Consider the following 27,730-nt stretch of genomic DNA (forward strand, 5'->3'; position numbering starts at 1 on the left):
GTCATCAGAAAAGGGGTTGTTTTGTAACATGAACAGTTTCCATCTGACTGACCAAGAGACACTTCGAGGAAACGTTCAGCTCATTAGGGAAATGACTCATTGTTTTCTGTCCTTCCTCCGTTCCTTCCTTGACTGCAGGCTTGGTCACAACCCCTGGGCCTAACTGCCCCCCCGGACTCCACGGTTCTGTGAATAACTCAGTAATTCCCATCCATGGCACAATTAAGGCATTATTACACCCTCCGCTGGACCTTGTGCTCTGGGGTGAATTGTGGGGGCAGAAGGGGGCGCGGCTCCGCCCCCAATCCCAGCCCACTGTGAAGCGTTGGCTAGTCCCATCCCTGACCCATTTTCACCCCATGTGCCCCACTTTGACACAGACACACAAACGGCCATTCTGACACATTCGCAACCCACACACACACTCTTACATCCCCTCCACAGTTTCCGTCCAGCAGGCAGAAACATGGCTTCATGGGTCACGTCTACGCCAGCGTCTGTGCGATTCGGTCAAACACTGGCTGAGAGACGTTTGGGGCTCCGCTCCTCTGTCTGTTTCTGTTACTCTTCCCCTCTCATGGCTGTGCATGAAGGAAGGCATCTGCCTGCTGCCAGTCAACTCGGACCACACAAGCATCTGTGACACGTTGAGCTTGTCCATCAGCCGCCCACGTCTTCCTTCACGCACAGAATGAAACCGTCCGCTGCTGACCATCGCCGGCTTCTTCTGCTTCCTCTCTGTCACCTTAAAGTTACAGCTTTCTAACATTGTTATATATTTGCTCACACAATTTTCACCGTGGAACAGTGTGAGATCATGTCGGTGCTGGTGTGCCGGCTGCGTCACGCCAATATCTTTTTCTCTTCACACACAAAAGACTCCATATAAACTTTGACTGTTCAATGTTCTTCTATCAGTCAGATCTTCTTCGGCTCAGGGTTTTGTTATGAAGAGTGAATCAATTTTGAAAGTTGGGCACAGGTGAGACTGATAGCTCAAAAGAAGAAAAGAAAGAAAGGTAACCTAGTCAAAAATAGTTTATCAGGGCAATATACCATGAGAGTTCGGTCAATATTTGTGCAAACAGTTCCCTCTCGAGCTGATCAACAGCACCACAAAAACCCATCCTGTTATTTATTTATTTATTTATTTATTTATTTATTTATTTATTTAGAAGCAACTCCAGCCCAACTCTCTGGATAACATCAGAGGCCAAGGGCTTGTTTTTTTCTGCATTATTGCTTTGGGAAAGAAATCTATTATTTTCATGGATTAACTGAAATAAAGGTCACCGCTGCCTTTCGTCAAACTGCTACAAACAGTGTTCATCGTGATTTACAGTCATTAAGTTGATAGGCCGCGGTTTCAAACAGCCAAGTTGCAGGAAGCTCCAACAGCTGCCTGTCTAACTCACTCTGTGGGGCATTCTGTGTTCATGCACGTTTTCTTGAATGTTTCCAACTCAAAGGGACGAGTCTAATAAATTGACTTTAAATTGAGAGAGACTTGCACTCCAAATGTCATGTCTGTGGGCTCCTCCATTTGTTTTCAATGTTCTGAAAATGGAAAGCAATTTAAGAGCTCCAACTATTAAAAAGTCCCCTCAGCAGTGGGGTGCAAACCGAACCTTCATTAAGAAAATTCTGATTCTTCAGAATTTTTTTTTTTTAACCACCGTCTGACAATTCATATATCTCAGCCTGTCTACATTTTCAAAATGTCAACGCATCAGCGATGAAATTAAAGCAGGTCTCTTTAAAGAAGACATATCTATCACATCATTACTGGCAGAAGATTAACTGGTTGACATTTCTCTCCACTAAATTGGCACAATAGGACCTGATCCAGTCAATTCTCTGTCAACAAGCCCTGTCAAACACACAGTGCATGATGGAGAATATAATTAAGTCAAATGTCTGTCACGTATCGGATTTTTTTTGCTCCTAAATGTTTATAAAATATTGTATCTTGACTTTGTTCGACTTTTTTTTTTTTTTTGCTGAAATGTCAACGACGTGTGAATTACGCTGCTGAAAAAAGAGTTTTAATGAATTTGGCCATAAATCAAAAAGCAGGAACTCTGACACAGAAATGTTTATGTGTGCTGAGGTTTGTTTAATCATATGTGCTTGTGGGCCTCTGCTTCCACTGCTGTAATACTGTGCAAATACAGCCAACACAATTAACAGTCTAATATGAAAAGCTAATGTTTGATCAATCCAAACTTCCCATAGTGCGAGTTCAGTCAACAGGGCTAGAACAAGCAAGAGCAAACCTTAACACGGGGAAAGGTCACGGGATCAATAATTCATTTAAGATGCTCCTCGGGATTGACTCTGCAGTTGCTTTGTAATCAGGAGGGAAGATTTATTTATCTTAACCAACTTTAAATCCACAGTCCTGCACTAGAAAAAACATTTTGCCACCTTGGTCGATTTTCAGTGCCCTCACAAGGCCATGAGATTTTCTGTTTTATTTACCCCTCAGGAGCCAACGGGGAGCAGCTCTTTCATAGTAATTCAGCCGGACTACGAGTCTGTTTGGGAATCTTTGCAGTTGAAAAGAAAAGGTGGAAAGTCTGAGGGTGAGGATAACTGTCATTACGTTTGCAATGTCCAAAACATCAGTGAAAAGGTGCAACAGATGTTTATGACGAGTTATTCTACAGAAAGAAACGTACAAAGCATCTTCCTTGAATAAATCTTTCCCTGCAGAGCCACTTATTTCACTTAATAACTCACATCTTGTCATGATTTTTTTTACACGTCTTATAATTAAATGTCAGCGTAAAAAAAAAAAAAAAAAAAAAAAACGCACTTTGCTATATATTCAAATATCTGTCATTTGAAAAGCAGGGCATTTCACACGTGGTGCACATAAGGACTGGGCTGTTAATTCACAGACAGAAACTCCACATCATCTGATTTAAATAATGCAGCCCTGCTGAGTGGAGGCATCCAGAGGCCCTGCCTGCTCAAACGCTACAAATCTGCCCCGTATGAAACATTTACAAAGTCACCAATCAAAGCTGCATCCAAGTGTGCCGCTAAAACTGTGACATTTCTGAAAGGCAGTACCATGAAATAAGAACGCTTTCACTGAATCATGTGTGATTTTTAGTGGCCATTCTACTCCTCCGAGCTAATGTTCAGTATCCTTCTACTTTACAGATCTTCTTTTGATTTTCTCTTTCTCGCAGAGGCAGATGTTGGTTGAGTGATGCGGACGTCCATAATGAACACATGACAATAAAGAAGACATGTTGTAGGAAAATGGCATCAGGGAAGCGGCCGCATGGAACTTTTGCTTCAACGTGTCAATCAGCTCACTTTCCAGCTTGCTACTTATTATATGCGCTTTACAGTTTGGAAAAAACAAACACGTGTGACTGACAGTGAAATCAGACACACAACGCCATGACGATCTCAACAAATACAAGATGTTGAAGGGATTTTTCTCACTACACCTGTCTTCACACTGTTCTCTCTCTGTGCCACCCACCACTCCACCGATTTTTCCTGACACTCCATGTAAATACCTGCCAGCGCGTCGCTGCACCAAACGTGGGGTCCGTCAGTCTCTCTGAGTATATTCCTTTGTTAAATTGGATGCCAGATGCAATTATCTGCCAAGGTAATTCATGACGCTGTAGCCTGTCGTAACTGCTCATTTGAAAGGGTGCAGTGTCGTTTATAAGCCATTTTGGAACAATATTGTATCTTTTGGAAAGGGTGAGGCCCGCAGAGAGCGAGGCAACCTTCATACTTTGTCAGCAGAGGCAGGAACAAATGATTAGTGCTTTCAAGAGCTAGCTCTGAGGAGAGAGATTTTAAAGTGACACTGCAAGCAAATGTCTGGCCTAGATCTGCTTAGTAATGAGCTGGATCCCAGTGATTAGTCAAATCCATCACAAATTCACAAATTGAGCTATTTGGATAATGTTTGCAAAACATAGGCATTTTATTTTCAGCATGGGAAGCCTTTCCAGGGAAATCATGCCAGCAGATGGATTCTCAATATCAAGACCAGACTGGTTATAGCACTTGCTTTGAGGTTACCTTATGTAGCCACAGCGAGTCCTTTGTCTGTCTGAGTGCTAGTTTGATGTGTAGCAGTGAAGTGCTCACTTTTTCTCCTTTAAGCCGCACAGCGCTCAGAAAAAAAATCTGAGAATTGTTCCTGATTCGGGGCTTCAAAAAATGCTACGTTTCCACACAGCCTGCAAGTGGATTAATCCAGCTAAGGAGTAATTGCCCTTGCATTGTATTGACTCCATGCATGACGGAATTCAAATCACTTTTAAGTTTCAGTCCTTTAAGATTGGAGCCAGTGCTCGAGACGGGCTAAGGTGTTTATATGAGTTCATTTAATTTGGAATAAGACTGCAATGGTCCTATTAATGGATTAAAGAGCTGCATGTAAATGTAATGGTGTGAATCTGCTGACTGCCTCTGAAAATATCGAGAGGCGGAATAAACAGCAGTCTGCTTGCTCTTAACAAATATGGTAAAAGTGCACTTGAGTCCAGGAGGAAAGAGGAGCTGATCGGTGGCCGACAGTGAGCTGCTGTGTGAATAAGTGGATCAGCCATGTGACTCTGTCTGTTCCTGTGCCGCTGCACCTGCAGGCTGCTGCTGTAAATAGGATTGTGATGTTAATTCTACAACCCTTTATTTAGCATCCTCTTTAGTTTCCTCCTCATTGTCTCTGTCTCATGGGATGTAATCAGTGCAACTCACAGAAGAGTTTGTGGAGCTGCATCTGGTTTCAACTGAAGCCGAGGCCACGTCGGGGGAAAACAGAGCAAATGCTGACATCAGCAAAGTAGGCTCATTTTTGGATGGCTGTCCTTTGTTGTTGTTATTGTGTGTGAGGATGTGATACACTGTTGTGAGTTTCATATTACCTGCCATCTTCTCCTCCTCCTTACAGCGTTGTACATACATGGTTTCATTTAGATTTCCCCTGAACATCGAGCTTTGTTGCGATATTAATGAGTATTTCATTCTCGGTTTAGTCGTTCAGCAGAGAGTTTTGACAAACAAGCAGCAAAGTTCAGCCCCTCCCCCCCCCCCAAAAAAAAAAAAAAAAAAAAAATCAAAGCAAATTAAAAAAAGAACAACAATTGTTATAAAAAAAGAGAAAAGTTATTGCACAGTGAACATCTCTAATCTATACAACTAATAATTCCCATGCAACAACTGAGGAAAAAAAAAGCTGATGAAAAGCTTATAATTGCAACCTTTAATTATCCAGCAATAACTTTTGTGCTTCTGAGTAAATTCAACGTTCACATCGGGGTGAAAACATCCCGAGTGATTCTGTCAACCTGCTGCTCATCCGTTCTCACTGACAGACAACAGTGCAGAATACACACAAACTCAAACGTCATGTTTATTCTCCAAATATACAGAGCAAAAGCATCATAGATTCACAGACCAGAACAGTTAAAATACAACCTTTTTTCAGATTTTTTTTCTTCAAGGGTCACTGCATGAAAATAGTGGTTGACCTAGTAGACTTTACATGATTTTCATTACAGTTACTGTATGTTTATGGTTCACTATTTATACAAACGCTTCAAATGACCATGAAAGTTAAGTACTTTGTTTTTCCTAGACCTGGCTCATGTGGTGTTTGCAAACTAGTTTGCATTATCTGGAGCCCAGAACAATTCAACCAATCGCAGAGAAGCGCGTTCATTTCACTTTCAAATGCTTTGCAGTGATTCTTTCCATTTTCTGTGATTTTTTGTCCACGCTACGCTGCAAACCAAAGCACGCTGATTCCCAGCATGCCCTGCAGGCTAGAACAAACTCAGAGATTTACTTGCAAATACGACTCAGTCCAGGTCTTACATTAGTGTGTTATTAAAGTACTAACAAGGTATTGATTGCTAGAAAAGAAAACAGGTGTGAGAGAAAGAGAGAAAGAGTGATAGAGAGCATTTACACAGGAAAAAGAGATGGTTATTATGACCAATTAAGTGTTTCAAATGGCACCTTCTCCACTGTAACCCCTATTGGACAACGAAGGAGGCTTCAAATGGCCTCCTGTAAACCACGCTCACGCTCAGTGTTTCCTCTGCTTTGTTCAGATGAAGCAGGTTTATGCAGAAAACAAATATAATATAGCCAGTGGCCAGCTGAGCCTTCACCAACCCCATACAACTATTATGGCCTTTCCTCTGGTCATGACCTCTGTCTCCAACCAAAGAAATATCCTGGTCCAGTGTACCACAAGTTAGTCTTTCCCTTCTCTAAATAACGGACTACCCTGCATTTTCTGCTATGAAAGGGCTGCTCTGTTTTATCAGGAAAGGGCAGCAACCTCTTGTAATTGTTCCGGGTCTTTGTGTTTATTCATCTGTTATGCCCTGGCATCTGTGCGGCGCCTGCAGCCAGGCGAAAAGTCGCTGCCAGCACCAGCCGGAGAGGCGTCCACAGGTGAGCGGGGCAGACTTTGTCCCCACAAAGACTGACGTGGCACTCACATCCCCTGGTGTTCTCATGCCCACTGAAGCCGCTGCCATGGGGATATGGGACAGAAGGCTGGCCCATCAAATATTTATCTGTTTGCTGTGCTGTGAGCAGATTCTGCGGACTGGGAATGTATTATGTTTGGATCAGTGCGGGAGCTGCATCAGATTAGGAAAAAAGTCTGGTTTGTTTTTAGGCAGACACGTCAAACGTCTGCATCATGGTAAGTTTTAATGTCGGGAGAATTTCCGAGTTTGGACACTGTGGCTGTAACATGATGCATAATATTTGCAAATAATAATCAGCATCTTGTCCCATGCAAACTAGGTCACACTGCAGCATCTGCACTGTAACCGACTCCTGCCAATATCGAGGTAAGAATCTTGTCTTATGCTCATAAACGGCAAGGAAGCTAAACGAGAAATGGCACAGGCATACTTGAGCTTTGCTATGGTGCCAAAAGCAATATTTTGCTGGGCATCTGGGCATCTCTCAGAAGTGCTGAAGGTAAAATAACCTCATACTGCATCTCTCACTTCAAAGCTGTCCCGGCTAAGCTCAGCTTCTCATCCTATAGCCTCCTGTGTGCTCGGTGAGCAGAGTGCGAGTCTTCCCCGTGAAATCTGGGGGCAGAGAAACTGCTCGCACGGGCCTTTCATGTAATTTACGAGAGACAAGCTGGTTTGATAACATTTTTGGAAGCGAAACAAAGAGAAAATGATTGTCCGTCTGTACAGTTTTGACGCTATGTGGATTTGTTTGAGCTCCAACACAGTGAAATCTGACTGAGAAAGAAAGGAAAAATTATATACAGAGAGAGACAGCATTAGAGATTTATATACAGTCTGCTAAGTGCCAAGCTGGATTATCAGCATTGAAACAGAGCTTTTTTTCTTAAGCTGTACAATGGGCGCCAATCCATTTGTAAAATTAGAGTCCAAACTGCTGCCACTCAAGTGGAAAACCTCATTCAAATGCCTTGAACATAATCATATGTAAAGTGCTTACAACAACAACTTGCTTTTGTCAGAAACGCCTTGTTTGGTTTTTCTTAGGTGGAGTGGCAGCTTTGCTAGTTACAGACTCCCTTCATCCCATTTGACTGCACCACGGAATATACAGTAAGACCTAATTGGATAAAATATGTATCTATCATGACTTCTTATACTTTGTTGGGTTTGACAACGCAGAAGTGACATTTGCTGTTATTTTCCAGGAAGTCGCCTTAAACCTTCAAAAGAACTGATCAAATAACAACCAATCTGAGTGCGTAAAGCACGGATGGAACAGAGTTTGAAGACCCACAGATGCATGAAGCTTTTGATGGCTCAAAAATAAATGCGATGTCGTGTACGATGCAACTGTGGCTGTTACAGAAAAGATCTTTTTGTTGTATCGCAGCTGCCCTTGTTATTCAAAGTCTGCTTCGACACCAGTGTCCTCTCCTCACAAACACTTTACATCAGATTTGAATTTACCTTGACACAGTGTCCCGTGTGGCAGATTTCCAGCTATGATAAAGATAAAAAAATACTTTGGCCTAAACATTTGACAGCGTCCGCAGTACGCGCACGTCTGAAATGAGATTCTCAGTGTTCAGTGTTCACAAAAGCAAAAGCTCCACAGTCATTACTGTATGTTCTGCCACAAAAAGGGCACAGTGCGTGACTACTGTGAAGGGAAATTCTCTTCTTTAGCAATGTTTTGTTATTTTGTGGGGCTCACTAACACTCCAAGAAGCACAAGCCATAAAGACCTCAGTGTGAGACACAGGTTTTTCCTTTTTAGCTTCTATTATGTCTGATAGAGTTTAGATGGAGCCATCTTTATCCTCTGTAGCTAAGGTAACCAAGGTCTTAAGATAAGAATGAAGGGAGAGGCATAACTGTCCAGAAGGCAACACATACATAGAAATTGCTCAGTGAGTAGAAGTCACGTCGGGGCCTTGTGTGTCCTCCTTGACAGCACCTCCTCAGGAAATTGGTGTGGTATTACCTTGATTCGCATGCTAGAATTGTACTGCTCGTCACGTTCTCAATAAAGCATTGTCTGAGACTTCTGAATTCTCAGTGATCCTCTCTTCCACAAACCACCGCAACATCGTTTGACAACAGGCTCCTTTTGAGCTTTTATGTAAAGTAGGAGTGCGTGTGTGTGTGTGTAGTTTCAATCAAAACCACTCTCTGCCTGTACTAACGCAACAAAAACAGATACAGCGTCAGTGATTAAATAATAAATGCAATTTCATAAATGCCACGTACGGCCCCCAACGAAACAACAAAAACGATTCACTTTGAAAGCGTGGGCATGCCACCATCCGTCAGCTTCACAGTAGTTGAAAATGAACAGCAGACGACAAAACCAGAACACCTTTTCTAAATGTGCTCGTCATGTCCCTCGATGTCCAGCACGGTCAAAGGTAGGTACGCAGTCAGGACGCACGGGGCGTCAACAGCGATATTGACAGAAGCAATGGAACACCCACACAATAAGAAGCTCGGTGAAAATATAATGTTTACATTTCATTCAGGAGGTACCCCCCAAGAATATGGCTGATGATCTGTGGCAGGAGTAACACATGTAGCAGTTTTGTGCGCTTTCCTGCCGGATGCCTCCGTGTTGGATTTGGTGCGTTAACGGCATGGAAGATGCAGCTCCCCATCAACAGAGGAGCTGATAGTGCGTATCTATCTCCCTTAGTCAAAGTTTGTATTGACGCAGTTCAAACAGACCCTCAAGGCAAAGATGATATGGAAAAGAAGAGGCGCTCTTGTCTCATTTAGAGTCTTCCATGAGGGAAATCAGAGTCAGAAATTAGATGCTAGAAAAGAAATTGCAGTCACATATATACACTGATATTCTTTTATCGCAGACTGTCAAAGTAAAATAATGACTCAGGGATTTAAAATGAGATCTCAGCTCCTCTTTATCTGCTCAGCTCTGTGGCCCAGATACAGCTGCGCAGAGAAAAACAGCCATTCTTTTCAATGCTTGAGACGTCTGTGGGCACAAGGAGAAAGTTTTCTTCCACCTACACAGGAGACGAGTTTCAACAAGCCAGGCTTCAAATACAGTGTTTGAAGGGGGTGGGCGTGGGGGTTGTTATTGTTTTAACAAAGAAAAAATGTGCACATTAGTTTTTGTGCTTCAAAGTACAGGAGAGCAGCAGGACATTGGCTTATCCTCATTATCACGCTGTCCGTGTTGAGTACTTCAACAGTTGTTACAGCAATCTCAGTTTTTCTGAATGACAATCTTCAAAGGCAGAGAAATGGTCGTCGCCAGGAGAAATGATTGTCACACCAAAGCCTTGTATTCCTGCCTCCAAAGTCATTGTAAAAACCAAGAACTGAATGTTCAGCTTCCAAACTTGTTTTTTCTCCATGTTGGCAAATGATCTCTCTGTGGCACAATCTTATTATGGTCTTAAAGAAGGAGGTGGTTGATGAGTTAGAGTAAACATGAGGACTATAAGGCTTCTTGATCCACTTTTTGGGATATTGAGAAGTCTAGCCAAGTCACGTGGTGCATTAAAGCCAGCTCCAGCTTCTCCAGCTATCCAGAGGAAACACACAGTGACCGTTATCTCAAGAGCTCCTACGAACTGATTCTTTTACTTTTACAATCCTGGCCGCTTGTTACTCCCCGTTCAAACACCCTCCCTCTCTGGTGGTCAGACGTGGGTCTGCATGCGCTTCTGGAGAGGCCGTGTGAGGTCAGAGTTCTGTGAGGAGGACTGGGAATAGTGGGAGGAGGAAGAGGCTGACGCCTTGCTGTCTTTGTCGAACTGCACGTAGCCATCCGGTTTACTGTAGCTGCTGACACTGCTGTCACACTGTGTGTCGATAAAGGAGCTGGAATCGCTGAGCGAGCCGCGCTGGAACTCCCGCTCACATAGCTCAATGGAGCTGCTGCCCATGCCCAGCACGAAGCGTTGGCTGTAGTCATACAGGCGATTGGGTCCTGCCCCCAGAGTGGAGTAGATGTTGGTGAAGGACATGCCCGTCGGTACTCGCTGCTTTCCCAGGGTACCTGTGTTGGTCGGGTTCCGCACCTCAGTGGACTGATTTCCCGCCATGGTAGGCGTGTGATGCTCCTTGAAGGTGTTAACACTGTAATAACCATTTGTGGGGTCCTATTGAAAAAAAAGAAAAAAAAAAAGGGGAGATTATTAGTATTATTGTTGTACAATTGTATTTTATCTATCTATATGGTATAAAAAATTCAGATAGGAAAAAGGAAAACATCCTTTTCTCTGTATGCATTCAGCTTCTAGTCTGAAGCTCCAGGAAGCCAAGGTCAAACTGGAAGTAATTACTATTCAATATGCTGAATAAATAGGGAAACAGGCTGCCATGTACATCAAAAGAAAAATGAAAAACAGCATCGAATCTAAGTGCAAGGATTTAGGTAGCCCCCATGCTAACCTTAAAAATCATGTTTCTCTAATTAACTGGGCCTTGATGATTCATAGTTTGGCATCCTTTGTGTCGTTACAAAGTTTACTCACATACCAGCCTTAATTGGACCTCGACGGGTTGTAGTGTCTGTTATTTCATGTATGCACTGAGCTGGCTTCGGAGGCTATAACGGTGCCACTGCAAGCACTGTGCTGTTGCTAAGGGTCCACTTACGGGGCATGTGTGTGTGTGTGTGAGAGTGCGTGTTTGTGTGTTTTTTCATTACCCTGTGTGAATGGATGTGAATGTCAACCATAGTAAGAATGGTGGCAAATCCCATCAGGAAAATGCTCATAATGGGGAAATGAGAGAGACAACCTGAGAGGATCCTCGTTATGCTTGTCATTATCAGAGAGCAGACAGGGAGATTGTTTGCGTCTGGCCTTTGTCTGTTTTTTCAGCCCTTAACCATCCTCCTGCTGCTCTCCCCTCATGCATGCTGTCATTAACTACCCAAAAAATAAAAAAATAAAAAAAATCCAGCTCAAGGGGATGCAGGGGTGCAGGTAAGCAAGTAAAACACAACACAGCAACACTCCAGGGAGCCAATGCCAACATTCGTTTGGACAAGAGGACAAACGAAAGGGACAGAATGTTTTTTCTGAGGCACCGGTGAGCTCCAGCGTGCAGCAGAGTCTGAGCGGACACTAAAAATATCCCCTTGCTTGTACTGTCTCAGCAAACTGTTGACACGGTACAACGTATTTCTGATATTCAACTATTAGTTAACGCACACTGTTGAGTCTTTTCTAACTGTGACTGATCAATTTCAAAATAGTGAACTATTATTGGTGTGAGGCAAAGGTTTTCTATGTTTTATTGATTCATGTGAATGAAAAAGCTGCAAAACAGGATTTCGTTTTCAAGGCAACTTTACTGGTCTTACAACAGCAGAAGGGAAAGGGAAGGTGGGGCATCCTTTCACAGAAGTTATCTCATCACAAAGTGAGAGGGGCTTTTAGAGAACCTGGACATTCTGGAAAATCTCCCAGTTACGGGGTGGGCCATTTATTGAGCTAACAGTTACAAGTGGTGAGGTGCTTTCAGGTAAAATGAAAGCGAGGTGCCTCATCTTTACAGCCTGATCAATTCAGCGCCATGCAAATAGGTCAACAGCCCCAAACAGCACTGAAGTCAGTTTTATTGCATTCACTGAGCAAGAGACGTTCGGCTGGATTTGACAAAAGGGACATTTAAATCTTTTTCATACGTGAAGAAGCAGCCTCCATGTAGGCTGGACAGGCATTAGGGAGCAAGACTATTTATATCAAAGACATTTTAGAGTGGTCGTCATTGATCAAACAGCGGACATTATGTGGTTTGAGCTTCACCGTGTCAAAGGCTGTAAATGTTACATCACTGATATTAACAGTTTCCCCAAAGCGCAAACCTAATTCTTCAGGAATCAAAGACTAGCACTTATTTTCAATGGAAAACTCGTAATATCCATTGTGCTCTTGTTTTCATTTCTTTTGAGAACTATTTCAAGTCAGCTGTAATACCGAAGAGGGGAAGAAGGCACGAGTTTAAAAGTTTGGCGATTGAAGAATATCATATTAAAGCTGTATGACTTTTTCATTACACACAGTTTGCAAACAGCAATCCAGCTAAATAGATTGGACACAATTTTGCTCCAAGCCTAAGAGGTTTTGATATGCCATTTGTGTATGTGAAATGTTTAGTACATTCCAAACTGAACGATATTTGAAATCCCACTGACAGCTAAATCAGTACACTTACTTAACTACAAACTACTCATACTGAACCCAGAGCAGAGTGTTTAGTAAGTTCAGCAACCAGCCTCAGATTTTTTTGAGCCACAGTTGGTGAGACTAATTAATAAAACCAGACCTCTAACAGGAGCCATTTTGCCTGAGGTCTTGTCCCCAGAAAATCTTGTGCAGCAAAAGAAAGATTAATGCTTTTCAGCTATTCCTGTGCCAGAGTTGAAATCCCCCCTCTGCCCCAAAGGTGTTCTCTCTTCCTGCACCTCCACCACCTTTTGCTCTCTTTCTGTTGTAATCACGCCTTCATACTGTCATTGTTTCACGATCTGTACCCAGGTGTGTACTGGGAAAGACATTCAGTGCCAGACGAGTCTGCTGGCTTGGGCTGGGTTGTTGAGCGCTGACCTGGAAAACACAGAGTCTCTTATGCGCACCCCAAACAAAAGGCACAGAGATAGGGAGCATTAAAGTGACACATAGGAATGATTACAATTTTTGATGGCCCACCAGCCAACAGACATGGCAGCACACCAGGATTTGACCAGTGGCCAGTCCCTCATCGGCCTCACCTTAATGTGTTGATACTCCTTCTCTTCTTCTTGTAATACCTCCAGCTGTTTGAGAACAGACTCCTGCTGGAACTCTCCTCTTTCAACCTGAACAGAAATCCAGCCGAGTATTAGCAGGAGTAAATTCCATTCAAGTAAAAAGACATTTTGAGACTTAAGAATTTATCTTTTTATTTCTCTTCTTTTTAAATATCAGTTTGACGTGTATCACCTTCATTTAGGGCTGGCAGGGAACATTAATAATGTATCTTAAAATATCTTTTATTTATATTGACAAAATGTAGATTTGCAAGGTAGCTTAACTCATTCGCCTGCACTAACACACAAGTATTTCACTGTATTAAATATTTCTGAAAGAAAATCTAATCCAAAACCTCAGACTACAAATAGCCCAGCCCTGAAGCAATTGCATGAAAACCAAAACACTGGTACAGTTCCAAAGAGGAAACAGGTCTTTGTGTGTCTAGAGGGTATGCAGATACACAAGTACACCCACTGTAGGATTACCCTCCATGCATAAGCATCTCCATAGTCACAATGCATTGGGGTCTGTTCTGTTCATTGGTCTCCTACCATCAAATTGATAAATATAGCCCCTCCGCTTTGACTGCAGCACATATGTACAATCTTTATTCCATTCTGTTCTTCCATTACTCAAAAAATAATGTGGTCCCAAGGAAACAACAAATCAAATAGCAATGCATTCATTATGTTACTGTCATCTTGACAAAACATGTAAAAATACATAAAAAAAAAGAGTTTATTTCTGAATAAAACAAAGAAGGGGAAAGTAGTATTCTGTGACACTCACACTCACCATCAGTTGTTTCATGGAGGTGTGTTCTTCATTTTCTCGTGCCGCATTGTGATCTTTGTGTACAATTTCCACCCGGATGTCATTTTTTGCCGACACGACTCCTTTCAGATCTGGCAGAAACAGATGACACATATATCTCAATAAGCTGGGTAAACACCATTATGTATTCGTTGACACTATAATTTCCCCCAGTGCCGTTCGCTGTAGTAGAGAATTTAGCAAAGATCCCTGGGTTTGGTTTGTGAGAGCTCCCTCATTTCCCAAAAACAATACAAAGCATTATTAATAATTTGTTTCCTGCCAACACAAGATTATCTTTTTCTGCATACATATGCAATCTCACACAGCCTTTCACAGCGGCTCATTCTGGCGGGGACAATGCTGATGATACTGTCATAGAACAAAGTCTTACTTTCTGTCTTAATTTTGCTTGCAAGTTCTCTCTGGTGAGCACAGATGGAGACGGGCAGTGAGGGCATAACCAGGTGCGCTTCCTCTGTAGTATACAGACAATAGACATGCTGAAGGGACCAATAGCACAAATTGGCTCTTGGAAAGAGGCAGCGGCTGACTGTCTCTAACCAGAGTCACATGGTACACGGGTGGGTGGCAGTGAACATAGCGCAGGATGTACCGTAAATAGCCTCAAAAGCGAATGCAGCCAGATTGAGATTGCATGAAATGAAACCTTATCAAAATCTCTGCACCACAGAAAGATGTCCATCTGAGCTCCTCACCATTTCAGTGATTTCATGTTGTATTACGTTTGACACCACGTTCCAGCAATTTATCTTGTGACAGACATCTTGAAAGTGCTGCCAATGTCTTGTCATCCTTTAAAAATAAAAAAAATAATAATAAAAAGAAAAAAAATAGATGCCCCACATTTAATAGAGCCCGAGTCAATTTTGCAGACAGCCAAGATTACTTGACTTCCCATGCATATATTTCTCCTCTATTTGTTCTAAACTAAACAATATCCACAATTGAAGAGATGGACATGTTTCAGTGTGCTTGGGGGCAATGCAGTAGTTACATGCATGCTTCAATAGATGTGAAAGAGAAAAGGAAAATTACTTCTCTGGGATCGGGTGCAACAAAATGCTCCAATGGTGCCCATGAGGACGATTAGGGCCACAAAAGCTCCCACAGCAATGCCGATGATCACCGCTACCGGGAGAGACTCTGCAAAGAGCAACAAATAGAAATGTCCATCTACAATAACATACCGCAAATAATCTCAAATACATGGCCAGGCCAAAAACTATGAGTTCAATGCAGACAGCACACAATAGGACAGTCAAAATGTAAAGGCCCCCTTTCCACTGAACACACATTTACACAAACACACAAACACACACACACATGCAGCAAGTTCCCTCATCTCTCCGTCTTCTGAGTCCCTCTAACAATCAGGAAATAAGGGGAGCTATGCTATACTTTATCCCTCTAAGTGACTTGTGCATTATCCCTCAGGCACAAGGCTGGGCAATAAAAATATACAGGCACAGAACCACAACTTCTGTGCTCCATGTCCAACTAACTAGAAATCCAACAAAAACGAATTACCAAATCTTTTGTTATCTGTGCCGGGTAAACATTTTCCGTCTAATATAATCTCATTATCCCACTGTCTAATAACTTTTTATTTACACTCATTTAGGCAAATAGAAGCATTTCACTGAAGGCTTTTATTTTCACTGAGAGGAGTGCAAGACTCTGTGCATTCCTCTAAGCATAATCGTGTTTGTGTGTTTCTGCAAGGATGTTACAGTGCATCTGTGACTCGGAAAAGATTAAACCTGCAGGCATGCATCTATATGCTGCTCCGACATTAAAAGTCCTCATTAAAGTGTGGTTTAATGAGGACCTGAGCTACCAGCCCACATTTGTGACCTTCTCGCTTTTTAAACAAATGCCCAACAACCAAGTGCTCTTCCTACACCATTACAGCTTGTTTAATGTCTTCATTGATCAATGTCACTTTCACATAAGCAGCTTATAATTTATCATTTATGTTAAGTGGATAGAAAACACAGCTTCCCCCAAGGCAGAGGGGGAAAGGTCAACAGCTAAAAGGTGTTCATTTTTAAAACAGAAGAAATGTTTCACTTTTATTTATTTTTTCTGCATGAAAAAAAAAAGAAAAGAGGAGACACTGAAGCAGTCTTTGCCAATGGTCAGCAATTCAAATTAGCAGGGAGCTGCACTTCATGTTAACCCAGAAAACTAATTTGTAAGTAATTTATCAGCGTCATCATCACATTAACTGTGCATCAAAAGCTTCAGAATTTGGGTCAAGCTGTGTAATTATGAATTAGCATTCTGCAATTGCAAATTGATAAAATGTCACTTGTGAACAACATATTTCTCATTTCTAATGAATAAATAGATAAAAAAAAGTTATATCAAAGCAAAAAAATTATCGTGTGTGCCATTTTTTGTGGGCACTGATTTTTGGGTTAATTAATAATCAAATTCAATTCCACTTCCCTCCAAAAATAAACACACATTCTCAAACAAACACGCTGATACAGACGGACACAACTACACTGACAAACAGCGCAGGTCTGACACCATACATTCTGTACTACTGTCTGGATAACCACTGTCACGTGACTCAAAGAAGAGGAAGCTGGAACCTGTCGAACCTTGGCTCCCACCTTGTTCCTTCAGGCGTATGATCTCGGTGTCAGAGCCAAAGCTGTTCCATGCTGTGCAGTTGTAGATGGTTTGGAAATCGGCTGGGACAATATTACTCATTGTGAGTGTGGAGATTACTCCTTCTTCGGTGGTGACCGTCTCCACAGTGTATCGGCCGGATGTTCCAGACTCCAGCACGGTCTCCTTCCAGGACCAAGCCTGAGAACAGAGAGAGGGCAAAGAGGTTTTTGATCACCAATAGAGCTGCAAAGGAATACGGTAATAAATGTGACTCTTGTCCAAGTACCTTATGTTTTTTGAGAAAGTGCTTTCTTAGAGTTTGCCCATGCTGTGACAATGGCCGTCACTCAATAGGTTGAATACTGAAATATGTCCAAAATTATTGCATGGATTTTCGTGAAGCTTGTGTCAAAATGGTGCAAAAAAAAAAAAAAAAAATCGATTGTGGTCACCTCCCATTATGTTCGTCTGAAAACAAGTTGTAATGCTCATGATGAGCCTCCTTTCATCTAGATCCATCAGTAGGAGAAAATTCTATTTTGTGCACTTCTTATGATGAAACTAATAAGTACTGAATATTAACCAAACTTTGTGATTACAGGTTCTTCATGTGATTTTTAAAAGTTATTGCCTCCAAGCTTTCTTTTGTGTCCAGCGGTGACAGCAACTTTCGCCCCGATAGCAGCTGTCCCTTGTTATTGCAGCAGCTCAAGTGACAAACACCAATCGAGTGTCACAGGAGACCAAGCCATCACACATGTGCTCTACAGAACTATCTGCTGTTGACCAGTTGGGGTTTAGTTCACTGCAATGTGTTTAAATGGATGATGCTGCGCTGGTCATTTATCACGTCTTCTACATGATCTTCGGTGGATTAGGTGTTGAAAGTTTAAGTAAGACATGAGCCTGGTACTCTATATTAATGGCCTCGAATAAAAAGTGGATTTTTTTTTTTCCTGAGTGTTAAAGGGCAGTAGGAGTTACTTCTATAAGTGCATGAATGGTAGTTAATCTGCTCTTCAAAGGACACGTGTGAAAAAAACACAGTTCTGCACGGTAGAACACGTTATTTTATGTTTTTCTCTTTTCTTCAAAATGTTTTTATCACCTCCATTTTTCTTCTGAAAAAATGCCAGTTGTTTGAGAAATCCCTTGAATCTGTAGATTGCACTAATGTCTGCAGGATAATTGCAAACGGCATGCTACCTAAGCAGCTCTCTTTTCACAGCGGTGTTTGTAACACTGGCTTTTGGATTTAGCTGTTGAGAGACCGCATGCAACCATGTATAGAGCAACACTTGCTGGGAACTAGATTAGTATGAGATGATTGGGCAATAGATATTTTGTGATCTATGTGTGAACTGCTTGATACCTGAATTTCCTCCATGAATTAAATATCTTCTATTTAGCTACCTTATTTTGAGGCTATAATAGATGTAATCATTAGGATGATAAAAAAAACAAAACAAAACAAAACAAAAAAAAAATTAAAACAACAACCAAACAAACACACCAAAAAAGAAAAGAAAAGAAAACAACAACAACAAAAAACTGATTGAATTTTAACAATGAAACTTCAGTTAGATTTTAATGAATTGAATTTTCTGGAGAGGCAGAATACTTTTCTCTTACTGTACACTGATGACACGGTGACAAATGACAATATTGCAGAAATATTTCAAATGGGAATTGGTGATAATTTTTGTGAACCACTTTAGTTAATCATGTAACTGCTTGTCTCATTCATTGGAGAGACAAAATGTCTATTTCCCATCATTGAACCTTGATGAGATTGAAAGAATTATTCTGTTACAGCTATAACTAGATACACTGTACGGGCTGTTCATGGACGTGAATGTTCTGCCAAAGGTGTCCATACAAATATATTTTAAATGAATTAATGCTTGATGTCTCTCTGAGAGAGCGAAGGTAAAAGCAAAATGTTTAATTTGAAATAACAGCTGAACAAACTTACAGAAATAACCGTAAATGTGCGTGAACGACGATTCCTTTTAGGATTTTATTCATGAAGTGATAATGTAGCATGTCATTTAATTTTTTCTGAGGCATCTTTGAGTTAGATTTATTAGGAGTGAGAAGGTGAAAATTATATGATTGATGTTTGCAGAATTTTAACAACAGAACAAAGAATTTATTACACTTGAGCCAGAAGGAGAAAGACAACATCGTAGTCAGAGAATAAAGAACACTTTTAACGTCAATCCTCGAATACCAGAGAGGGAGCCCAGTTACAAGGTCAGTCGGGATGCAAGTGTTTTCATGTTGTTACAAAAGACTAAAAACCTTTTTGTATCCTTACTCCTGAGATTGATTGACAATGTTGTGTGTTGTAGAACTGTCCCTTTTGTTTGGGATCCACCCATAAAGACAGAGCAGCTGAGCCTCCACAGGTATGCCTCTCAAATAAACCAGATATTAATTATGTTGCTAGTTAATGCTGGACGTCTGTGTAATAAAGACACACATTAGATGACAAAGTATGGCAATTAACCACACATATAAGCAAGCACGTACACACTAGCACACACAACACACACAAATTAATAATAAGTGTAAAGAGAGCTCAGAGAGTGGGTTGTTTATATAAGGTCCATAAATCTTAATGGGATCAGTGCTAACAGAGTATAGGTGTGGATTAAATGAAAAATTAAGGGTTCAAACTGCAGCTTCATGCCCTCCCACCCCCTTTCATATGAAAACAAATGATAAAGAAAATGGTAGTAGATTCTTCAGGCATTCATTTGTACCTGTACCTGTACCACATGTGTCCATGTGTGGTAAACAGATCAGTCAGGCGTTGTGTTGCTGTTATACTGTTCAAATGCCAAACAGCCATGAAAGTACCTATTTAGGATTATAATTTCCCAGGTTCTCGTAATGAAAACAGAGATGAAATCTGAATAAATGGAATTGTCTAAATATACTTACAATGCGGTCTGGAGGAGGTGTGCTCCGGATAAAACATTTGATTTGTCCTTTTTCTCCATGTAAAGCTTGCTGAGTCTGCGTGCTGGAGATAGTCGGTGGCCCTGAGGGGAAAAAAATAAAATAAAAAAAAAAAATATCATAAAAAGTTTCAAGATGAGCCGTAGAAATTGAAACATGAATAATTAAATTCATTTTCAGTGTGAGGTTATATGACTATTCTGCTCAATTGAGTTCTTGTGGTACATTATGTGGTAATCGCTCTTCTGTTCTGAGCAGTAACACCTGAAGTGTTCAGTAATTTGAGACTCCTGGGGAAAATTGCAGTGTATTGCAGTGTGTTGGGAACATTCCTCATCCCTGGGTACAGTCGAGTCAAGGACATGCCAGGACTGAATGAGGGGCCTAAGTGGAAGTGCAGGCCTCATTGTGGATCAAGACATTGTTGATAGATGGCTGGTTTGATTTCTCCCACTGAGATAAACGCTGGTAGAAAAGTGCTGCACGAGCTCTTTGGAGTTTAATCAGGAGCAGATACATACTTACCTGCTTCACTTTCACCTCAATCAATTGACTGTCTGTAAACCAATAAACCAATCAGAGAGTAACTGCACAGAGCCCCAGCTATTTATAAACAAGCAACCCCAAACGGACAATATACATTACATTCAGTCTTATTTGTGAAACATACAGTACCTCTTAAATAATTCCTTAAAGATGTTCAGGTTCCACAAAAGCCAAGACTGATAAAAATGATTATTACAAACTGATCAGGATTAACCCAATTAATGTGAGCTGCAGCGACTGTGCGGACTTGCACCCACCACGTGTTAAACCTTGGTCAGGCAACAAGATCTCGTCTGACAAGGGCAGCTCAGTCTAAACGACTGGTCTGCCTGCCATCTGCTCTGGATGCTGTTCACGCCAGGTGACAGTGCTAATATGAAGACAAGATGTCACACATGACCCAGTTCTGTCTTTAGAGGGTATTTTCCCTTTAGTCCTGAAGAGCTCAGTGAAAATAAAATGACAGCAAAGCAAAGCACAGGAAATGGTTTACATTATCTGGAAATTTTATTCCATTTGTCCGTTAACAGTAAGTTAAACTCAGGCAGCATTTTTTCTCCATTCTTAATTTGCTGTTTCCAACATAAGGACAAAAATCGCACCAGGAAAGGTTTACACCTTTTTCTTTTTCTTTTTAGCAGGTGGACCGACCTTTATGTTAAAATCAAACGTTAAGCACATCTCTTGTGATGGTTTAGGTTAAGAAACCGGGTTTGAGGGGGTGGCAAAGTGAGGCAGCTTCTTGATTAGTGAGACAACTCGCATCCCCGCCAACTTCCCTCAAACTCCCACTCTCTCTGACGATACATAATTGCAGTTTATTACCTGTCTCTTATTAAAATGAATTAGCATTTTAATGAGACTTTGCCAGATGGTGTCTTGGTATGCTACTGGAAGATGCTGGAAGGCTGCTACTGCTGCAGAATAAGCGCGACAGACAATTTATGAAAAATGTGCTGAAAGCTGTTTCCAGTCTTTCACTACTTTGCCAACATGTACCAGTACAACATGTGTGGAATATAGTTAATGTTAGGACATGTCCGTGCACGTGTGATGTGCGTGCCTTAATTTTTGATTAGGAGATGAAATGTAAGTATGTGCTTTGCATGAGCTCCAAATGTCAACAAATAAGATCAATTGCTTGAAGGCTGCACAGAAGGCCAGTGGTAGTGGTTGTGAAAGATCTATTTTATGGATCAAGGCTGCAAATGAGGAGTATAATTAAATAGTTTTATCTCACCGGCTCCGCCTGGGAGAGCGTATTGGTGCTTGTGAGTTTGTATCTGGCTACGTATTTAATCGATTGCACTATGTGATCAGAGCACAAAGATGTCTGTGGAGGAAAAGAGGGTGGCACAACAACATGAATGTTAGCAGCTAGGGAGGTAATCAAAATGTTGGGTGCAATGTTTCACCCATTCATTTGAGGAGGTGTGAATGGACGTTGCGGTGTGATTACACAGTATTGGTGTGGGTGTCAAAAGGATAGGGCTTCAATTTCCTTTATATACAGAGGTATCCGTTTTGAACAAAAAGCTTGACATTTGCTTGCTACCTCAACACAGCTCTTTTTCTTCCCGTTTCTTTGTGTGATAAAAGAGCACAACAAAACAGCCAGAGGGCAACGGAGACAGAAGAAAAATGTCTTGTATAGTCACTGGTGGCCATGTTCACCACTGGGAGGGGGGAATCCACTGCACAGATATCATGTCCATATGTTGGAAATGCCAACCAGAATCTGTGAAATACCCCTGCTTCGCGATTTCATGTATATTTAGAGGCAAATATGTAGCCAGATAGTTGCAAAGACATTTGAAATGGAAATCTGTTCATGCAGATAAATAGAATAAGAGTGTTGCCTGAGATTTTTGAGATGTCTGTATATTTTGAATGTGTTCACACAGCCGAAATGTGCAATCATGTACAATTTGTTACGAAGTTGTTATCAACACTGCAAGTTTATGTTGTATGACAGGTGTGGAATCGCTGATCCTTAATCTTCCTGCTATACGATGTCATTTTAACAACAGCAAGTCAGAGAGGATGAGGACAAATAATTTATCCTCACCTCTAATTGGCCATTGAAGGTGGCCATCATGTTTAACTTCTGTAGAAATGTGTATTTTACAACCCTGGAGAGCCTGACAGCTTCACCTCATTCGCCTGGAGGGAACGTGATCCCTACTTCACTTAATTATAGAGCATACATTTTCAACAAACAGTTACGAAGGAAAGCATGAGTTCAATCAGGATTCCTCATGTCAGGAATGATGATTCGACTGTTCTCGACACAAAGAGATGGCACTTTCATAAAAGATGCAAGGCCGCAAGAAAAAAGAAAACCTTGACAAAAGCAGAACCTTGATACTATCTATGCATGAAGAATTTCAATCTATCATGTTAAATATAAGGTCCAATCTGTTAACTTCTGTTGGAATGTGTTGGAATGTGCGATGTGTTTCTTGGTATTTGACCTGATGAAAATCCAAGCTGCATTAATACACACTGATTATTAACAGCGGGAGTTGGCTGCTAATGTGCCAGCTATTTATTTTTCAACTTCTTTTCCAATTGAATGTATGAACCAAGAAGATTGTTGGACCATCTTGCCCTCCCTGGACACATTAAAGTCACCTTGGAGCGGCTGATCTCAGAGCTGCTGTGCTCCAGCAGTCACATGAGCCTGTAAACCGAAACTAATGAGTGAACCGTGCGGGTATAAAACCTCATTGCCTATCCCACTTTTATATATGGTGAGGGAATATATTAAAGATATTTTCCAACACATAATAAATTAGTGTCTGGGCTGACTTGAGACACTGCATGTGGCAGGTACATATAATGGGGAAAGTTCAAAGTCTCTGAGAAAGTCTTGCAGATCATATATTACTGGGATAAAAATTAGCTGGCTAGATAAAACGTGCTGCAACTTGGGAATACAGATTTTTTCTCCTTCATTAATTTGTGCTTTTCTTTCTCATGTCATTGTCACTTTAAAATAGGCTGGAATACTAATTAACTCTGTATATAAAGGCTGTCCAACGGCACAAAAAAGCTCTATAACGACTCACTCCTCTGTGGGAGGTTTGGCGAGTCTCCTGCCCTCCCTTGTCCAGTCTGTGGAAATGGGTTTTCTCTCCCTTGGCTCCCCAAGCACTATATGTGAAATATTATACAAATTGCTTTGCCCAAAGACATTCATACCAACATTATAGCTGTCAAACGATTAAAATTTTTAATCTGATTCATCACAGGGTGTCTGTGGATTAATCATAATGAATCACCATTCCAACATATGACTGAAAAAATGTACATTCTCAGTGTCTGTTGTTGGAACAGATAGACGGGAGATGTTTTTTTTTAATCATTGTTTCATATTTGTCTTATATGTATGTGTGATGAATCCACATTAAGAGTCATTATTCCTTCCTTTGGAAAATTTGAGGATGGATGGAACATTTTGGGCCGAAGTAAAAACTCTCATCAATGCATCTTGAAAGGGATTTCAAGAAAATTACTTTATGAACTTACTTTAGATTTGTTTCAAATTAAAGGAAGTGTAATGGGCCCGAGGGAACACAGTATATTGGCTGGAATATTTTTAATTTTACTTTAACTTTACACAAGCTGCTTGAAGTAAGATGAACAAAAGGTAAATTGTTGGCGCTCGCCCACATAATGTATGCAGCGCCAAGAAGCACTGGCTAGATGGAAAGTTAAGGGAGTGGTGGAGGGACAAAATAGCAGTATATGATTAATGCGAGGAAAAAAAAAACAACAACAACCAAAAAGCGTTAATCACGGCCATAATTTATCGTGATTATGCGATAATGACGACAGCCCGAACCAACACAAGCATGCTCACAAACAAAATGGCTTCACCGATCTCGTCACGCTTATGGATATTAATATGTAGTATGACATGAATATATAGCCATTTAGCATATTCTAGCTCAATCCGTTAAAGCATGTCAAATAACTTCTGTCCAATCCAACTTCTGCATGACTGTGGAAAAAGCAAACCATATATTTTGGATGCTGTATAAATAATCACATGCATGGGTCCCCCCCACCCTAAATACATGCAGCCACTTGATGATTATGATGCATATGAAATGCTGGGCAGCTTTCCACTCTGAAAATGTTTGACTTGAGTAAGCAATATGTATCCATTAGTGACTTAAAAACAAACTGCCTCCCCTGCTAGCTGTTTGATTATAATTAAATTACATTCTTCCCCAGGGAAAGGAGGAATCCTCATGTCTATGTGGTGTGCCACAGTGGGAGTCAGTGACACACAACAGCAGAGAGGAAATAGACAGCAGAGTGACAAATTATAAACACATGTAATTTAAATTATGGCATTAACGAGTCGGGGGACACCTGCGGGGAAAACAGAGAGCAAAGAAAAATCTGAATCTGCTGCACACACCGTCACATCACGAATACTCTAAATATGTACAGCATATCCCGGACGTTCCTATATCATGGTCATCCTCCCCAAAAAGCTCACTGATCTGTGATGTCAGTTATTCAACGTCAGAATCAATCGAGTCTTGCTGACGGCCACTGAGGTTGGGCTTATGGGCCGATAAGATGTAAAGGGCTCACTTCTGCAGTTGAGAAAGGGGCATAGGACAATCCACAAACCTCAGGAGAGAGGCCCCTGCCCCCGTCTTCACGACGCCACTTCAACCGCAGTGTGTGCACTTTCACAAGTTTGACATTCTGATTCGCCTCAAGGACCAAGTAAGAAATGACTCAGGATTCCTCATGTGATTTGGAAAAAGAGATGAATTTCAATTATTCAGAAGGGTAAAGAGAGGGGAGGCCTTTGAATGTCATTTAACAATTCAGACAGGGATGTGCAAAAGTCAAAAGAAGGGAGGAAGAATATAAACAAAATGAATAGAATACTAGTCATCCAGAACTTGTTTGAATGAAACCTGCAGAGACTAAATAAACATGCCATTTCAGCTTTGTTGTACATTTCCCAGTGTTCCTAGAGTTGTGCGGTGTTCTAATCTTTATTAAAACAATCCATCTCCTTTCATTCATGACATCACTTCTGAAAACAATATGATCTCCATAGTTACAGGAACAGAAAGGATGCATCAAAATGAATTGTTACACTCGATATAATGTATTCTGTTTGCATATTAAGGTTGCAGAAAGCTTGCCAGTATATGTTGCTATCAACAGAAGGGAGACAATTGAATTAGTCATGATTTTGCCTTATGCCTCATCTGCCTCCATTTCGACTGAATCCCTGGCTGAGAAGGAGAATGCTCACTACAATTCATAGATCTTGTGCTAGAGGGAATACTGGTATCCCATTCTCTCTGATATGCAAAGCTAATGTCTGGCTTTTGAAAAGAAAATCTTTACACACACTGTTTGCCACTTGATGTATCTTCATCCTCAAATCAACACCAGTGTTGCTTACAGCCAAACTTGTCTCTTGTTAGCTTTCAAAATTTACAAAGAGACACTGCCAGCATTTTAACTCAGCGTCAACTTGCCACCGTCTTAAAGCCTGTTTTCTCTCCCCTTTTTTTTGGGAGCAGGATTTTGGCCCGGGTTTCTTTCAGATGGACATGGGCAAAATAAGAGACATGTAAATCCCACCACGAAAAACCTCTGCTGCACTGGAGCACGCTCCCTGAATATCAAGCACTGATAATGAAGTCATTTGTTTGAGAGTTGCCAGGTCTCCCACTAAGGCTGGTATTCATTAGTCAGTCAGTGCCACAGAAAAGGCAGCTTCCCTGCGACTCATGCAGAATATAATTAGCATTTAAGTACATTTCACCTGTTTATAAAATGTGTGACCACAACCTGAAAAGATTAAGTCCATATTTATTGATTTTTGTGCTTGAACATTCCTCAGTGATGACTGTTGTAATCACTTTATATTTGTTAGGAAATTAATCTTCATGTGTGTGTCTGTAATAGCATGTTGTTTTGTTGTCGCACCGGCCTGGAAAAATGAACTGTGCCTCCAACAAAGAGCTACAGACTCCAGAAGAAAAATAAGGCAGCATATTCAGTGTGTAAAAGGCTTTCATAAGCCACAGAGGAGGAAGAATACTGACTTTGGTGACAAATGGCTTTTCTTCCCGCTGCCATTGACCCCAAACTGCAAGATTCACACTTGAATGTGTACATATTTGACAACTTTGCGTGTGCACATCTGAATCCATTTGTGTAGAAGTCCTATCACTAACACAGCTTACCATTGACAGTGAGCGAAACCTCCTTCTCACCAGCTCCAACACGTGCGACCACAGCACGGCACACGTATTTCCCAGCATCCTCCTGTCTCACAGATTTAAGTGTGAGGAGGTTCTCGTTGCTGAGAACCTGTAGCAAAAAATGGGCAAAAAATAGAAATAAGAAAGAAAGAAGGAAAAAAGGAAAAAGAAAGAAAAGCCAAAGATCAGCAAAGGCAACAACAGAAAAGACATCTTTGCATTTGAGAAAGCAACAAGGCAGTGCCATGGGACAGAACCATGGCAGCCCATGGACTATTTAATATCTTAAAGGGCACCTCTCCTCAATTATTAAAATCCAATTTAGGGTCTGGGCTCAGTGGAGTAAATGGGTTGGCTTTGGCCTTTGATGTTGACAAAAGGAAAGGCGGAATGAGGCTGACTTTGTGGAACAAATCAACAGATCTCGTGTGAGAGAAGGTCATCAAGAGGCTAGCACTGTAATGGCTTTAAAATCTTGGGTTTAATGGACATTTCAAAACACACTGCTACGACATAAGGAGTACTCCATATACTGAAAGACATGGGGGGAGATGGGATCGCAGTCTCAAAAAGAAGTTTTTTCGGCGATAGTTTATGATTGAGAATCAATAAACTCACCACTCCAGATCCCCTTTTCATCCACACTATGGTCAGAGAGGGATTTCCTGTCCAAGCGCAGTTGAACACGGCATCAGATCCAAGGTCCACTTGCAGGGACTGAGGCTCCGCAGCCATGCGGGGGCCAACTGTTGAAATATACATCATGAACTGTCTGCGATTCAATCATAACTAAGCATCAGCTTTGAAAGCTCTGTGTCAGAATATTTATCCAAAGAAATAGGATTAATCATGAATTATCGTGGTGCTGGAATCACTGAGAGGAGAGGAGACACTCACAATAAACGTCAACATTGCGGCTGATGTTGGTGCTGCCAAGGGGGTTGGTAACCTCGCAGGAAACTGGTTCTGTAAAGAAGGAGTGATCCACAATAACCTCATATGTGTCCCCAGAAACTTCCTTGATTATACTTCCTCCTTTGGCCCACCTAGTTTGAGGATTAGAGGGCAGAGAATGGGGAAAAGCGAAAAAATGGAAAATGAAGGAAGAGGGGAAAAGGCATTAAGACAGGTTTTCACACTTCCTTATATCAATAGCTTTCTTTTGTGTGAATAAATCATCATTTTGGGGCAGCTTTTTCTGTGCTGGCTTCAGCATATTTTTGTGGCAGCCTTCCATGCTGTGACA

At 41.3% G+C, this 27,730-nt stretch overlaps 1 protein-coding gene across 1 annotated transcript in view; it reads right to left on the bottom strand.

Annotated features, from left to right (window-relative positions):
* Window positions 1-10,153: 10,153 nt before the first annotated feature.
* The window catches only part of kirrel3b (kirre like nephrin family adhesion molecule 3b), a 146,067-nt gene continuing 128,490 nt past the window's right edge, over window positions 10,154-27,730 (bottom strand). The window contains exons 8-17 of the mRNA XM_029516668.1: window positions 27,382-27,530; window positions 27,103-27,230; window positions 26,467-26,593; window positions 19,667-19,767; window positions 16,717-16,915; window positions 15,131-15,238; window positions 14,466-14,549; window positions 14,054-14,163; window positions 13,237-13,323; window positions 10,154-10,615 (exon numbers count right to left, since the gene is read on the bottom strand). Coding sequence (XP_029372528.1) covers window positions 10,154-10,615; window positions 13,237-13,323; window positions 14,054-14,163; window positions 14,466-14,549; window positions 15,131-15,238; window positions 16,717-16,915; window positions 19,667-19,767; window positions 26,467-26,593; window positions 27,103-27,230; window positions 27,382-27,530 — 1,555 coding nt within the window. The remainder of the gene's footprint in view (window positions 10,616-13,236; window positions 13,324-14,053; window positions 14,164-14,465; window positions 14,550-15,130; window positions 15,239-16,716; window positions 16,916-19,666; window positions 19,768-26,466; window positions 26,594-27,102; window positions 27,231-27,381; window positions 27,531-27,730) is intronic.

The sequence above is a fragment of the Echeneis naucrates genome, chromosome 13 (assembly GCF_900963305.1).
Source record: "Echeneis naucrates chromosome 13, fEcheNa1.1, whole genome shotgun sequence".
Classification (NCBI taxonomy): Eukaryota; Metazoa; Chordata; class Actinopteri; order Carangiformes; family Echeneidae; genus Echeneis; species Echeneis naucrates.